Source organism: Peromyscus maniculatus, chromosome 15 (assembly GCF_049852395.1).
Source record: "Peromyscus maniculatus bairdii isolate BWxNUB_F1_BW_parent chromosome 15, HU_Pman_BW_mat_3.1, whole genome shotgun sequence".
Lineage (NCBI taxonomy): Eukaryota > Metazoa > Chordata > Mammalia > Rodentia > Cricetidae > Peromyscus > Peromyscus maniculatus.
This window is the reverse complement of record NC_134866.1, coordinates 56,103,817-56,119,757: the sequence shown is the minus strand read 5'-3', so window position 1 is coordinate 56,119,757 and position 15,941 is coordinate 56,103,817. Positions and strand designations below refer to the sequence as shown.

The 15,941-nt window shown below is 42.0% G+C and overlaps 1 protein-coding gene across 1 annotated transcript in view; it reads left to right on the top strand.

Moving 5' to 3' along the window:
* Arsk (arylsulfatase family member K) overlaps positions 1-15,941 on the top strand; it is a 45,570-nt gene that overhangs the window by 13,820 nt on the left and 15,809 nt on the right. The window contains exons 4-5 of the mRNA XM_006986540.4: positions 10,240-10,522; positions 14,032-14,203. Coding sequence (XP_006986602.1) covers positions 10,240-10,522; positions 14,032-14,203 — 455 coding nt within the window. The remainder of the gene's footprint in view (positions 1-10,239; positions 10,523-14,031; positions 14,204-15,941) is intronic.

The window sequence follows — 15,941 nt, the reverse complement described above, 5'->3', positions numbered from 1 at the left end:
TTCCTGTCCTTGTCCCCAAAATTTGCCTGAGGTTAAGCTGAAAAATAATAGATTGATTTTCTAGGTCCAGGACATTTCAAGACAACCAAATGTTAACTCTGTAGTATGATTATTTGTTATCACTCTTATGCAGGTCTACATAAAAAGAGAGTGAGCAGGGCAAAAGGAAATACAAAATGTACAGTTAGAAGAGTAATAGAGCAGCATCAGATTTAACTTTAGAGCCAGAGCAGATGCTGAGAGAGAACGGAGATGCCTGAAATGAAATAACAAGGCAACACCAGGTTATCCTGCAATTTGTGGAAGAAGGGGTTGCCTCCTAAAAAGCAGCTACCAAGGGAAACATGCAAATATAATTCAGGGAGAAACCAAGTTCCATCCCAAGCAAGCACACAAACTTGGCATCAGGCCACATGCTTTTGACATTAGAGTCCTGAAGGATACAGGAATAAAGGGCTGTGGAATCTTCCATGATTCCACACCTACTTGATTCAGGCTCCATTTCCTTTGTGACCCTCTACCTCATAGCTGTGGGGTTTTTTGTTTTGTTTTGTTTTTTGTTTGTTTGTTTGTTTTTGTTCTTGTTTTTTCTCAATTAAAGTTCTGTAAAGGATCATAAGTCGAACTCACACTTCATGCCAGAATTCTCATAATAACATAGAGATTTAGTCTCTAATATAAAAATATGAAAGTAAGAACAAATTTGAAGTTTAGTCATAATGAGAAAAGAGCATTTAGTAGGGAATGGTGGATTCCTTTTTTTACTATAGGATTCATAAGATTGGTTCAGAAATTTGCAAGGGAATTTTTAGAACTACCATTTTTCTATACAAAAGAATTATTGCTTCTACAGTTCCAACAAAAACAGTGTGGACAGGGAGAACAGCAGAACTGGAAGTCTAGGCTGATAGGCTCTGTGGGAGACTTAGGAAGCTGCAGGGTTGCCTGTGTTGCTGTTGAAAGAAAACTCATTTCTCATAATCGATTTTAGTGTGTGATTTTTCTTCAGATGTACTTGTTACTATACAAATTAATCCTTGCTACCTGTGAATTGTACCCAGTGTCACAGCAGGAGAGCTGGAGCAGAAAACCCACACAGCACTGGCTCATAGACAAATTCATGCAGTAATTAGTTGGCAATGTGTTAGGTAGTTTTATTTCCCATCTGTATTAGCAAGGAATAAATCACAGTTTAGTAAAGGATGAAAATAAAGTCAAGTTTTAAATCTGTCTGTGATGATAAAGCTAGGCCGAAATTAACTTAATTTGAACTGTTGTACCATAAGAGGACCATGTTAGTAAGATTCCTGTTGCTGTTTCTGAGATACAACCAGCTGGGTTTAACAGTTTTTATAATTTGACCAAAGAAAAAGATCGGTGTTAATAAAGTTAATCAACAGAAAGGCTAGTGATCCTCCCTTGGTCTGGATCCATTCCTGACTGAATCACAGGGTTAAATGGGACTGGCATGAACAGAATCCTTGTCTACACTGAGTCATTCCAAAGACAGCAGCTAGTTACGTTGGGTTACAAGTTGACTTCTTAGTAATATTTCCCGCAGAACACTGCTAAGGTAACAAGGAAGTACTCTGGTTCCTCACATTCTTTGTGAGCCTCAGAGATGTTGTGACCCCTAAAACTTTTCCTCTAACGTGGTGACATTGTTTAGCAGTGATGCAAACAAAAGACTGAGAAGCTAACGCCATGTGCTTTATAAGTATCTGAATTTTACCCAGAAAATCCTATTTTGGATTCTTACATCTGTTAGAATTAATTGTTATGTATAATTTTGTTATAATTCTACTCTTTGATATTTTTATTGAAATAGATACTACGAAAAATATTTTTATTATAGCTGCTTCAGTTTCTTTATCTGCCTTTAGTGCGAAGGTGAAAAGAAAGCTTTTTTCCCCCTTTTGAGACAGAGTTTCTCTTTGTAACTGCTCTGGCTGTCCTGGAACTTAACTTTGTAGATCAGGCTGTCCTCAAACTCAGAGATCCGCCTGCCTCTGCCTCCCAAGTGCTGGAATTAAAGATGTGCGCCTCATTACCCATTAGTCATTTTCTGGTCTGAAATTTCTTCTGAGTATTATTTTTAACATAAAATATGATTTTGTTGGGGTTGTTATCTAGATTCTTAAAAAATATTTCTAATCTGATAGAACACTTCAAAGGCATATATATATATATATATATATATATATATATATATATATATATATAATGTTGTTTTGTTTTTTTTTTTTGCCGGAGCTGAGGACCGAACCCAGGGCCTTGCCCTTGCTAGGCAAGCACTCTACCACTGAGCTAAATCCCTAACCCCAAAGGCACTTATATAATAGAGACTATAAACCAAGTTTCTTGGCAATTTTGAGTATGCTCCGTAAGCAACAACAGCTTCATAAACCTGGACATTTCTTGGAAACATCAAATACCATGTGACACAGACAAAAGACTTCCAAAACTTGAGGTGATTAAATCATTAATATGTGTAAGTCCGCAACCAAAGACAAAAACTTAACTACATTACAACAAATAAGAAAGTTGCATCAATATTGTGGCAGTTCAGACCATGGCTAAACTGTTTTTAAGTGAGAGAAACTAGAACAAGGAACATATTAAAACATAGAATTTAGAAATACAAGAAGTACCAACGGGAGATAGGATTTTTTAAATACAAATGCTTTTGTGATGCAAAGAAATTACAGTAACTGGTTAGAAATATTCTTTTCTGAGAGAAAGATACTAAAATGCTAGGTAATTCAATAGAAAAGAAAAATGCTAGGAATATGAAATACTTTAACTAATGTCTTAGTTAGGGTTACTATTGATGTGATGATACACCGTGACCAAAGTAACTTGGAAAGTAAAGGGTTTCTTCAGCTTATGCTTCCACATCACCGTTCATCATTAAAGGAAGTCAGGACAGGAACTCAAGCAGGGCGGGAACCTGGAGACAGGATTGATGCAGAGACCATGAAGGAGTGATGCTTACTGGCCTGCTCCTCATGGCTTGCTCAGCCTGCTTTGTTCTATGACCCAGAACCACCAGCCTAGGGCTGGCACCACCCACAATGGTTTGGCCCACTCCTATCAATCACTAATTAAGAAAATGCCCTATAGCTTGATCTTATGGAAGCCCTTTTTTAATTGAGATTCTCTTCTATCAGATAACTCTAGCTTGTGTTAAGCTGACCTAAGATCAGCCAGCACAACTAAATATATTTCTCTAAGAAAAATTAACTGGTCTAAGCAATCTATCACAGTCTTAACACAAATGAATATTCAATTGTTTTCCATAGGTTTTTTTTTCCTTTTTTTATTGATTAAGAGATCTTCTACTCATCCTACATATCAACCCCAGATTCCCCTGTCCTCCCTGCCCCTACCCCCAGTCCTTCCCCCCCCCCCCCCCCCCCCCCCCCCCCCCCCCCCCGCAACCCACTCCCCATTCCCACCTCCTCCAAGGCAAGATCTCCCATGGGGAGTCAGCAGAGCCTGGCACACTCAGTTGAGGCAGGTCCAAGCCCCTCCTCCCTGCACAAAGGCTGCACAAAGTGTCCCACCATAGGCACCAGGCTCCAAAAAGCCGGCTCATGCACTAGGGACAGGTCCCCACCCCACTTCCTGGGGGTCCCCCTAAACAATTCAAGCTGATCAACTGTCCCACCCATCCAGTACCATGGGGGCTCCTCAGCTACTGGTCCACAGTTCATGCGTTTCCACCAGTTTGGCTAGCTGTCTCGCCACTTTTTCCAATCATGGTCTTGATATCTCTTGCCCATAGAATCCCTCCTCTCTCTCATTGATTGGACTCATGGAGCTCTGCCTGGGACCTGGCAGTGGATCTCAGCATCAGCCTCCATCAGTCACTGGATGAGGGTTCCATCATGAAAGTTAAGATATTCAGCTCTCCGATCACCAGAGTAGGTCAACTCAGGCACCCTCTCGACCATTGCCAGTAGTCTATGGTGGAGTCATCTTTGTGGATTCCTGGGGACCTCCCTAGCACTCTGTTTCTCCCTATTCCCCGTGGTGTCTTCATTTATCATAGTATCTCTTTCCTTGTTTTCCTACTCTGTTCCTGTCCAGCTCTAAACTCCCACTGCCCTAAGCTTCCTCTTCCCCAACCCTTGCCCTCTATTATGCCCACTCACCTCCAGTTTGCTCCTGTAGATCTCATCCATTTCTCCATCACTGGGCAAACCCTGTGTCTTTCCTAGGGTCCTCCTTACCAGCTAGCCTTCCTGGAGCTGTGGGCTGCAGTCTGGCCAACCTTTGCTCCACATCTAGTATGCACTGAGTACATACCAGGTTTGTCTTTCTGAGTCTGGGTTACATCACTCAGATGATATTTTCTAATTCCATCCATTTGCCTGCAAACCTAATGATGTCATTGTTTTTCTCTGCTGAGTAGTACTCCATTGTGTATTATGTGCCACATTTTCTTTATCCATTCTTCAGTTGAGGGGTGTCTACGTTGTTTCCAGGTTCTGGCTATTACAAATAATGCTGCTATGCACATAGTTGAACATGTGTCCTTGTGGTATGATTGAGCATTCCTTGGGTATATGCCCAAGAGTGGTATAGCTGGGTCTTGAGGGGATTGATTCCCAATTTTCTGAGAAACTACCATAATGATTTCCAAAGTGGCTGTACAAGTTTGCATTCCCACCAGCAGTGTAGGAGTGTTCCTCTTGCTCACATCCTCTCCAGCATAAGCTGTCTTCAGTGTTTTTGATCTTAGCCATTCTGACAGGTATAAGATGGTATCTCAGAGTCATTTTGGTTTGCATTTCCCTGATGCCTAAGGATGTTGAGCAATTCCTTAAATGTCTTTCAGCAATTTGAGCTTCTTCTGTTGAGAATTCTCTGTTTAGCTCTATAGCCCATTTTTTAATTGGACTGTTATTTTTGATGTCTAGTTTCTTGAGTTCTTTATATATTCTGGAGATCAGCCCTCTGTCAGATGTGGGGTTGGTGAAGACCTTTTCCCATTCTGTAGGCTGTCGCTTTGTTTTGTTTACTGTGTCCTTTGCCCTACAAAAGCTTCTCAGTTTCAAGAGGTCCCATTGGTTGATTGTTTCTCTCAGTGCCTGTGCTACTGGTGTTATATTTAGGAAGTGATCTCCGGTGCCAATGTGGTCAAGAATACATCCTACTTTCTCTTCTATAAGGTTCAGAGTAACTGGATTTATATTGAGGTCTTTGATCCACTTGGACTTAAGTTTTGTGCATGGTGACAGATATGGATCTATTTTTAATCTTCTGCATGTTGACATCCAGTTATGCCAGCACCATTTGTTGAAGATGCTTTCTTTTTTCCATTGTACAGTTTTGGCTTCTTTGTCAAAAATTAGTGGTTCATACATGTGCGGATTAATGTCAGGGTCTTCAATTCGATTCCATTGGTCCACATGTCAATTTTTATGCGAGTACCAAGCTGTTTTTATTACTGTAGCTCTATAATAGAGCTTGAAGTCAAGGATCGTGATGCCTCCAAAGGTTGCTTAATTGTACAGTATTATTTTAGCTATCCTAGGTTTTTTGTTTTTCCATATGAAATTGAGTATTAATCTTTCCAGGTCTGTGAAGAATTGTGTTGGGATTTTGATGGGGATTGCATTGAATCTGTAGATTGCTTTTGGTAAAATTGCCATTTTTACTGAATTAATCCTACCTTGGAAGATTTTTCCATTTTCTGATATCTTCTTCAGTTTCTTTCCTCAGAGACTTAAAGTTCTTGTCATATAGGTCCTTCACTTGCTTAGTTAGAGTTACCCTCAGGTATTTTATATTATTAGTGGCTATTGTAAAGGGTGATATATCTCTGATTTCCTTCTCAGCCTGTTTGTCATTTGTATATAGGAGGGCTACTGATTTTTTTTTTTTTTTTTTTAGTTAATCTTGTATCCTGTCACATTACTGAAGGTGTTTATCAGCTGTAGGAGTTCCTTGGTTGAATTTTGGGGGTCACTTATGTATACTATCATATCATCTGCAAATATGAAACTTTGACTTCTTCCTTTCCAATTTGTATCCCTTTGATCTCTTTTTGTTGTCCTATTGCTCTAGCTAGATCTTCAAGTACTGTGTTGAATAAATATGGGGAGAACAGACAGCATTGTCTTGTTCCTGATTTTAGTGGAATCACTTTGAGTTTCTCTCCATTTAATTTGCTGTTGGCAGTTAGCTTGATGTAAATTGCCTTTATTATGTTTAGGTATGTTCCCCGTATTCCTGATCTCTCCAAGACCTTTATCATGAAGGGGTGTTGGATTCAGCATCTAATGAAAGATCATGTGTGTGGTTTTTTTTTTTTTTTTCAGCTTGTTTATATGGTGTATTACATTGACAGATTTTTGTGTGTTGAACCAACCTTGCATCTCTGGGATGAAGCCTACTTGATCATGGTGGATAATTGTTTTGATGTGTTCTTGGAGTCTGTTTGCCAGTATTTTATTGAGTATTTTTGCATCAATGTTCATGAGGGAGTTTGGTCTGTAATTCTCTTTCTTTGTTGCATCTTTGTTTGGCTTGGGAATCAGAGTAACTGTAGCCTCATAAAAGGAGTTTGGTAATGTTCTTTCTGTTTCTATTGTGTGGAACAAGTTAAAGAGTATTGGTGTTAACTCTTTTTTAAAGATCTGGTAGAATTCTGCCTTGAAACCACCTGGTCCTGGGTTTTTTTTGGTTTGGAAACTTTTAATGACTGTTTCTATTTCCTTAGAGGTTACTGGTCTATTTAAATAGTTTATCTGGTCTTGATTTAACTTAGGTATATGATACCTATCTAGAAAATTGTCCACTTCTTTTAGATTTTTCCAATTTTGGGGAGTACAGGTTTTTGAGTATGACCTGATAATTCTCTGGATTTCCTCGTTTGTCCTCGTTGTTATGTCTCCCTTTTTATTTCTGATTTTGCTAATTTGGATGCTCTCTCTCTCTTTTTCTCTCTGCCTTTTGGTTAGTCTGGATAAGGGCTTGTTTATCTTGTTGCTTTTCTCAAAGAACCAACTCTTTGTTTCCTTGATTCTTTGTATTGTTCTCTTTGCTTCTATTTTATTGATTGCTGCTCTCAATTTGATTATTTCCTGGCATCTATTCCTCCTGTGTGAGTTTGCTTCTTTTTGTTCTAGAGCTTTCAGGTGTGCTGTTAAGTTACTAGTATAAGATTTCTCCAACTTCTTTATGTGGGCATTTAGTGCTATGAATTTCCCTCTTAGCACTGCTTTCATAGTGTCCCATAAGTTTGGGTATGTAGTACATTCATTTTCATTGATCTCTAGAAAGTCTTTCATTTCTTTTTTTATTTCTTCCTTGACCTGTTGGTGATTCAGTTGAGCATTATTCAGTTTCCATGAGGTTGTAGGCTTTCTGTAATTTTTGTTATTGTTGAAATCTAACTTTAAACCATGGTGGTCTGATAAAACACAGGAGGTTATTCCAATTTTTTTGTATGTGCTGAGATTTGCTTTATGACGGAGTATGTGGTCGATTTTAGAGAAGGTTCCATGGGGTGCTGAGAAGAAGGTATATTCTTTTTTGTTAGGGTGGAATGTTCTGTAGACATCAATTAAGTCCATTTGAGTCATAACATCAGTTAAGCCCCTTATTTCTTTGTTAAGTTTGGATCTGGCAGATCTATCCAATGGTGAGAGTGAGGTGTTGAAGTCTCCCACTATTAATGTATGGGGTTTTATATGTGATTTAAGCTTTAGTAATGTTTCTCTTACATATGTGGGTGCCCTTGTATTTGGGGCATAAATGTTCAGAATTAAAACTTCATCTTGGTGGATCTTTCCTGTGATGAATATGTAATGTCCTTCTTGATCTCTTTTGATTGATTTTAGTTTGAAGTCTATTTTGCTGAATATTAGGATAGCTACACCAGCTTGTTTCTTAAGACCATTTGATTGGAATTACTTTTCTCAGCCTTTTATTCTGAGGTAGTGTCTATCTTTGAAGTTGAGGTGTGTTTCTTGTATGCAGCAGGAAAATGGGTCATGTTTTTTTTATAGGTGAATTAAGTCCATTGATATTAAGGGATATTAATGACCAGTGATTGTTAATGCCTGTTGTCTTTTGGTGGTAGTGTGTGTGTATTTCTCTTCTTTGGGATTTACTGCTGTGGGGTTATCTATTGCCTGTGTTTTCGAGGGTGTATCTGACTTCCTTAGGTTGGAATTTTTCTTCTAGTGCTTTCTGTAGGGCTGGGTTTGTGGATAGGTATTGTTTAAATCTGGTTTTTGCTTGGATTGTCTTGTTCACTCCGTCTATGATGATTGAAAGTTTGCTGGGTATATTAGTCTAGGCTGGCATCCATGGTCTCTTAGTGTCAGCATTACATCTGTCCAGGTCCTTCTGGCTTTCAAAGTCTTCATTGAGAAGTCGGTTGTTATTCTGATGGGTCTGCCTTTATAAGTCACTTGGCCTTTTTCCTTTGCTGCTCTTAATATTCTTTCTTTATTCTGTATGTTGAGTTGTTTAATTATTATGTGGCGAGGGGACTTTGGGGGGGGGTCTAGTCTGTTTGGAGTTCTATAGGCTTCTTGTATCTTCATAGGCATTTCCTTTTTTAAGTTGGGAAAGCTTTCTTCTATGATCTTGTTGAATATCTTTTCTGTGCCTTTGAGTTGGTATTCTTCTCTTTCCTCTATCCCTATTATTCTTACGTTTGGCCTTTTCATGGTGTCCTAGATTTCCTGGACATTTTGTGTTATGACTTGTTGGGCTTTGGTATTTTCTTTGACGAATCTATTTCCTCTATTGTATTGTCTACACCTGAGATTCTCTCTTCCATCTCTTGTATTCTGTTGGTTATACTTGCATCTGTGTTTCCTGTTAGTTTACTCAGATTTTTTATTTCCAGCATTCCCTCTGTTTGTGTCTTCTTCATTGTTTGTTTCCCTTTTCAGGTCTTGAACTGTTTCCCTCACATGTTTAATTGCTTTTTCATGACTTTCTTGGTTTCTTTAAGGGATTTACTGATTTCTTCCTATTTTTTATTTGTCTTTTCCTCAATTTTTTTTATTGATTTATTCTAAAATTTTGTTTGTCTTTTCCTCAATTTCTTTAAGGGAGTTTTTCATTTTTTCTTGAAAGGCCTCTGGCATCTTCATGAAGCTATTTTTATATTCACTTTCTTTCGTTTCTTCTACATTGTGATGTTCAGGTCTTGCTGTTAGAGGAGGGCTAGATTCTGGTGATGCCATATTGCTCTTTATGTTCTTGTATGTATTTTTGCATTGACGGCTGCCCATCTCTTCCTCTAATAGGTATAAGAGGTGCCTGTGTCTGAGCAAGTTGCTATTGGTCCACTCTGTGCTTGTTGTGTCTGTGTCTTAGGGGGCCCCTCTGGGTCCAATCCTAGCTCTTGGTCTAATTAGAGCTGGCAGATTCTGTATCTCAGGGAGCTGCTCTTGGCTCAACCCAAGTTAGTTGATTCTGTGACTCACAGAGCCGCTCTTGGTCTTATCAGGGCTCTTGGTCCAGTCAGAGCTGACAGAGTCTGTGTCTCAGGAAGCCTCTTTTGGTCTAATGAGACCTGGCGGGTTCCCTGTCTCAGGAAGTTACTCTTGGCCCAATGAGAGCTGTAGGTTTGGTTTCCATGCCTCAGGAAGTTATTTGGGTCACAGGCAGATGGGTATTGGGGCAGGGCACGTAGATTGCAGGGTCCGATGTGGGGGTTGGGTTGGGGGTCCTTCCTGCAGGAGTTTTCCCTGCTGGCCAGCAACTGGGACAGAGTTGGGTGGGGCTTCCCGGGGGATCCTAGGGGCAGGACTCTCTGGGTGTGAGAGGAATCACTCACCTGTTGGTCCAATGAGAGCTGGTAGTTTGGTTTCCATGCCTCAGGAAGTTACTGGAGCCACAGATGGATGGGTATTGGGGCAGGGTGTGCAGATTGCAAGTTCCTATGGGGGGGTTGAGTGGGGGGTCCTTCCCACAGGAGTTTTCCCTGCTGGCTGGCAACTAGGGCAGAGTTAGGTAGGGGTTCCTGGGGATTGGCTGTGTCCCAGGGCCTGGGTCCTAGGTGCAGGACTCTCTCTTTTCCATAGTTTTAAAATCTGTAATACTCAACAACTTTTTAACTGAGATATAATGTGATACAGTTATGTAAACATTTACATTAGTAAGTCTTAAAATTGTTCAACCCCTTGGTGCTTTCCAGCATTTGTTTAGCCAGTTTCTAAGACTACATGCATGTTTTCTGATACGCTTCTGTTCTTACACCCTCAGCAATCGCGTGGAAGCCTGGACAAGGGATGTTGCATTCTTGCTCAGACAAGAAGGCAGGCCTGTGGTTAATCTTATCCCTGATAAGAATAGAAGGAGAGTGATGGAAAGAGACTGGCAGAATACAGACAGAGCGATCGACTGGCTAAGACAGGAAGCCATCAACTACTCCAGACCATTTGTCCTTTACTTGGGATTGAATTTACCACACCCCTACCCTTCCCCTTCTTCAGGAGAAAACTTTGGCTCCTCTACATTTCACACATCTCTTTATTGGCTTGCAAAGGTAAGTATTCTATGTGTGCTCAAAAGTAGACATTAATGTCACATGCAAAGCCACCTGGTGTTAGCTCAGTTTTACTTTTATTATAGAAAAATTGGGAACTTATACTTTTCTTTTCTTTTTTTTTTTTTTTTTTGGTTTTTCGAGACAGGGTTTCTCAGTGTAGCTTTGCGCCTTTCCTGGGACTCACTTGGTAGCCCAGGCTGGCCTTGAACTCACAGAGATCCACCTGGCTCTGCCTCCCGAGTGCTGGGATTAAAGGCGTGAGCCACCACCGCCCGTCCGGGAACTTATACTTTTAAACTGAACCATAATGAGTTTGTTAAAAGTATCATACTTTGGAAATAAAATATTAGAACTTGTTAACTGTATAGATTTACATATGATATGTCTATAAAAAGGAACTGGGCCGGGTGGTGGTGGAGCAGGCCTTTAATCCCAGCACTCGGGAGGCAGAGCCATTCGGATCTTTGTGAGTTCGAGGCTAGCCTGGTCTACAGAGCGAGATCCAGGAAAGGCGCAAAGCTACACAGAGAAACTCTGTCTTGAAAAACCAAAAAAAAAAAAAAAGGAACTGAAAGACATTATCTTTGCAGAGTGGGCAGGCCTCACATCCCCAGTTCAGAATGGTAAAAATAACCATACAGAATGAAACTTAAAAACAATCTTAATTGTCAAAAGAAGAAATTATTATTTTTTTTCTAAAAATTTTAAAACAATCTGCCAAAATTTTTAAAATTTTGCTTTGGTTTGTCAGTGGAGATAGGAAAATGTATTATTTAGTACACTGTGCTGAAAACACAGAAATGTTTGGGATCAGTGTTGTAAAAAGTGTGTGAGGTACAGTGAGTGTGAGCTGTTCCTGCTTTCCTCTGTTCAGCTCCTGACCTGCAGTGTGAGCATGCCTGCCTTCCTCTGTGCAGCTCCTGACCTGCAGTGTGAGCATGCCTGCCTTCCTCTGTGCAGCTCCTGACCTGCAGTGTGAGCATGCCTGCCTTCTCCTCCCTGTGCAGCTCCTGACCTGCAGTGTGAGCATGCCTGCCTTCTCCTCCCTGTGCAGCTCCTGACCTGCAGTGTGAGCATGCCTGCCTTCCTCTGTGCAGCTCCTGACCTGCAGTGTGAGCATGCCTGCCTTCCTCTGTGCAGCTCCTGACCTGCAGTGTGAGCATGCCTGCCTTCTCCTGTGCAGCTCCTGACCTGCAGTGTGAGCATGCCTGCCTTCCCCTCCCTGTGCAGCTCCTGACCTGCAGTGTGAGCATGCCTGCCTTCCCCTCCCTGTGCAGCTCCTGACCTGCAGTGTGAGCATGCCTGCCTTCCTCTGTGCAGCTCCTGACCTGCAGTGTGAGCATGCCTGCCTTCTCCTCCCTGTGCAGCTCCTGACCTGCAGTGTGAGCATGCCTGCCTTCCCCTCACTGTGCAGCTCCTGACCTGCAGTGTGAGCATGCCTGCCTTCCCCTCTCTGTGCAGCTCCTGACCTGCAGTGTGAGCATGCCTGCCTTCCCCTCTCTGTGCAGCTCCTGACCTGCAGTGTGAGCATGCCTGCCTTGCTCTGTGCAGCTCCTGACCTGCAGTGTGAGCATGCCTGCCTTCTGTGCAGCTCCTGACCTGCAGTGTGAGCATGCCTGCCTTCCCCTCTCTGTGCAGCTCCTGACCTGCAGTATGAGCATGCCTGCCTTGCTCTGTGCAGCTCCTGACCTGCAGTGTGAGCATGCCTGCCTTCTGTGCAGCTCCTGACCCACAGTGTGAGCATGCCTGCCTTCCCCTCTCTGTGCAGCTCCTGACCTGCAGTGTGAGCATGCCTGCCTTCTGTGCCGCTCCTGACCCGCAGTGTGAGCATGCCTGCCTTCTCCTCCCTGTGCAGCTCCTGACCTGCAGTGTGAGCATGCCTGCCTTCTCCTGTGCAGCTCCTGACCTGCAGTGTGAGCATGCCTGCCTTCCTCTGTGCAGCTCCTGACCTGCAGTGTGAGCATGCCTGCCTTCTGTGCAGCTCCTGACCTGCAGTGTGAGCATGCCTGCCTTCTCCTGTGCAGCTCCTGACCTGCAGTGTGAGCATGCCTGCCTTCCCCTCCCTGTGCAGCTCCTGACCTGCAGTGTGAGCATGCCTGCCTTCTCCTCCCTGTGCAGCTCCTGACCTGCAGTGTGAGCATGCCTGCCTTCCCCTCTCTGTGCAGCTCCTGACCTGCAGTGTGAGCATGCCTGCCTTTCCCTGTGCAGCTCCTGACCTGCAGTGTGAGCATGCCTGCCTTCTGTGCCGCTCCTGACCTGCAGTGTGAGCATGCCTGCCTTCTCCTCCCTGTGCAGCTCCTGACCCGCAGTGTGAGCATGCCTGCCTTCTCCTGTGCAGCTCCTGACCTGCAGTGTGAGACATGCCTGCCTTCCTCTGTGCAGCTCCTGACCCGCAGTGTGAGCTGTTCCTGCCTTCCTCTGTGCAGCTCCTGACCTGCAGTGTGAGCATGCCTGCCTTCTGTGCAGCTCCTGACCTGCAGTGTGAGCATGCCTGCCTTCTCCTGTGCAGCTCCTGACCTGCAGTGTGAGCATGCCTGCCTTCCCCTCCCTGTGCAGCTCCTGACCTGCAGTGTGAGCATGCCTGCCTTCCCCTCCCTGTGCAGCTCCTGACCTGCAGTGTGAGCATGCCTGCCTTCCTCTGTGCAGCTCCTGACCTGCAGTGTGAGCATGCCTGCCTTCTCCTCCCTGTGCAGCTCCTGACCTGCAGTGTGAGCATGCCTGCCTTCCCCTCTCTGTGCAGCTCCTGACCTGCAGTGTGAGCATGCCTGCCTTTCTCTGTGCAGCTCCTGACCTGCAGTGTGAGCATGCCTGCCTTCTGTGCAGCTCCTGACCCGCAGTGTGAGCATGCCTGCCTTCCCCTCCCTGTGCAGCTGACCTACAGCAAGCATCGTCTCTTGGCTTTGCAAATTCTCATATTTCTTTCTCTGTTTAAATCAACTTCCTACATTTTTACTTTTTGGCTTCCAATGTAGAGTTCCTTCAGTGTGAATATTTTTACAGGTTTCTGTATGTAAATCTCAATCCTTTTCTTCAAACTGGTCTTCCTGGTAATGTTAAGTATACAACCCATAAGCTCCTCTGACCATGAATCTGAATTCTTTGAGATAGCAGCACTATTAGCATCCCAAGACTATCCTTTTCTTCTATTATTTCATATATGTGTGACTTGAATTCACTTTAGTCTTAGCACATTTCATTTCTTTACTGAATGTTCATCTTTCTGAGTTTTCTTTCATTATCCACTTTTGTGAAGTGTCTCATGGATTTATCACTGGGAGACAAATCTGATTGCTTTATGACCCTTCAAAGAAAGCTTATCAAAACCTGAAACGCTCCTGTTCCAGACAGTGAAATAAGGTTTACTCGGCACACCCCTGCTTGGAGAATTAGCATGTTCTTTTTAATCACTCTATGTATGAGACGGTGTGAAGTTTGCCACAGATATTTGTGGGAAGAAAGGATACTATGACTTTGCTAATATAAAGCTTTTCCTTCTTCCTTTTCAGGTAGCCTATGATGCCATCAAAATCCCAAAGTGGTCAGCTTTGTCAGAAATGCACCCTGTGGACTATTACTCTTCCTATACAAAAAACTGCACAGGGAACTTTACCGAAATGGAAATTAAGAACATTAGAGCATTTTATTATGCTATGTGTGCTGAGACAGATGCTATGCTAGGTAGGTGGTATAACTAATAAGCAATTAAAGGAAGGAAAGGATAATATTTTTCCAACAAATTGTGCTTGTGCTAGTTGAGGCTTTCGGGAGCACCCTCAGATATTTCTTAAAGCAGTTGCTTAGATCCTTCAGACTTGGAACTTTGAAGATCTTGACTCATAAAAATACATTAACAACAAAATAAAGGACCCTTTCTATTTTAATTATTCATAAGTTCTCAGGTTGTTTCATACATAAAAAGTCATAGAAAGCTGTTTTCTGCTTGAAACAAAACACTTGGCTGGACACGGCAGGCATGTAACTAACTGTAAGGCAGCTCATTTTCCAAGAGATGAGAAGTTTCACATTCCAAATACTGATGTAGAGGAATCAGTTTGGTGTTCTGCACACACCTTTGGAGTCTCAGGAGAATAGTCATCAGAAGTTAAATAGATGGAGACATAGAGGAATTAAGAGTAGAAAATCTCTTTAACTTTTTTTCAAATAGATGTGAATTTCTTACATATGCTTATCATTAGTTATCAAGTAATATTTTTATGTAAAGATAGAAAAAGTCACTTTCTGATAAAAGTTGTAGATTAAATTATTTCTATAAAATCACTTATATATACATTAAAATAGCAAAATTCCAATATGAATCTTATGATGACTGGAAATATCAGTCTTAGGGAGGGCAGATGGCAGGTTAAGGTGTTGTGAAAACAGCAAAGCACTCATGTTTGCTTCATAGTGTCATTTTAAACATCTTAAAATGTTTTCTAGGGGGAGAAACAGAAGGGAGGGGAAACTCTAGTCAGGAGTAATATATGAGAGAAAAATAAAATCAAATGAAATGAAAACGTCTTCTAGAGTGGTTAAGAGTACTTACTTACAGAGGACACATAGTTCAGTCTATTGTTCCAGCATGTTCTGCTTCTCAGCCTCCACTCGTGGTAAAGAGAGGTCCATGTCCCTTCCCTGCACTCCTCTCACACAGAAAGATAACAGATGTCAGTTAGCATGTATGTAGTGTCCTAGAAATGTCAACACTCAGGCTGGAGACAGCTTAGCTCTTGAAGGCTAAGAATCACAGTCAAAAGGACAGGAACTATATTAACACTAATTTATAAATCACAATTAGGAAGTTATTGTCTGTAAAATGTTAAATAAATGCTGCAAGACGCAGGAAAATGTGATAGCAGATACTGTCACAAAGTCAAGGACTTCTCCAAAGGTCAAGCCATGGCTTAAGAAGTCTTGGTGATATTTTAGCTTTTATATATATCTTCTCTTGAATTTGCAAATATATATATTAGCTGGTTCCTACAATGATTTTCTTGTAATGCTATGCATGCTTCCAAGAACTCCTAACAGTGTACTTATCTAAAATACCTATCAAGCATCCAAGGCCAAACTAAACAACACCTGTCTCCTAGGTCAGGAGGATAGCTTTATTTCTTGTGCATTTTAGGGTGAGACCCTCCTTCCTTACAGCCTTACTAATAGTAATTTCTTACCTAACCACTTTTCTAAGAATGTAGATTGAGCACATAAATTCTCTTCTTGACTAATTGATCATTATCACTCATTTGGGTTGTAAAAAGAAAGCCTGCCGGCCACTGCCTGAGGAAAATTCTTACTGCCTTTATGACCCTGTAAGAATTCAAGCCTGGTGACCTTGCTCTGCCAGAGGATTGCTGTGGCTTGGGTTTATAACTGAACACCTCAAAGACTGAGACAATAAGGAGACTGAGAGGAG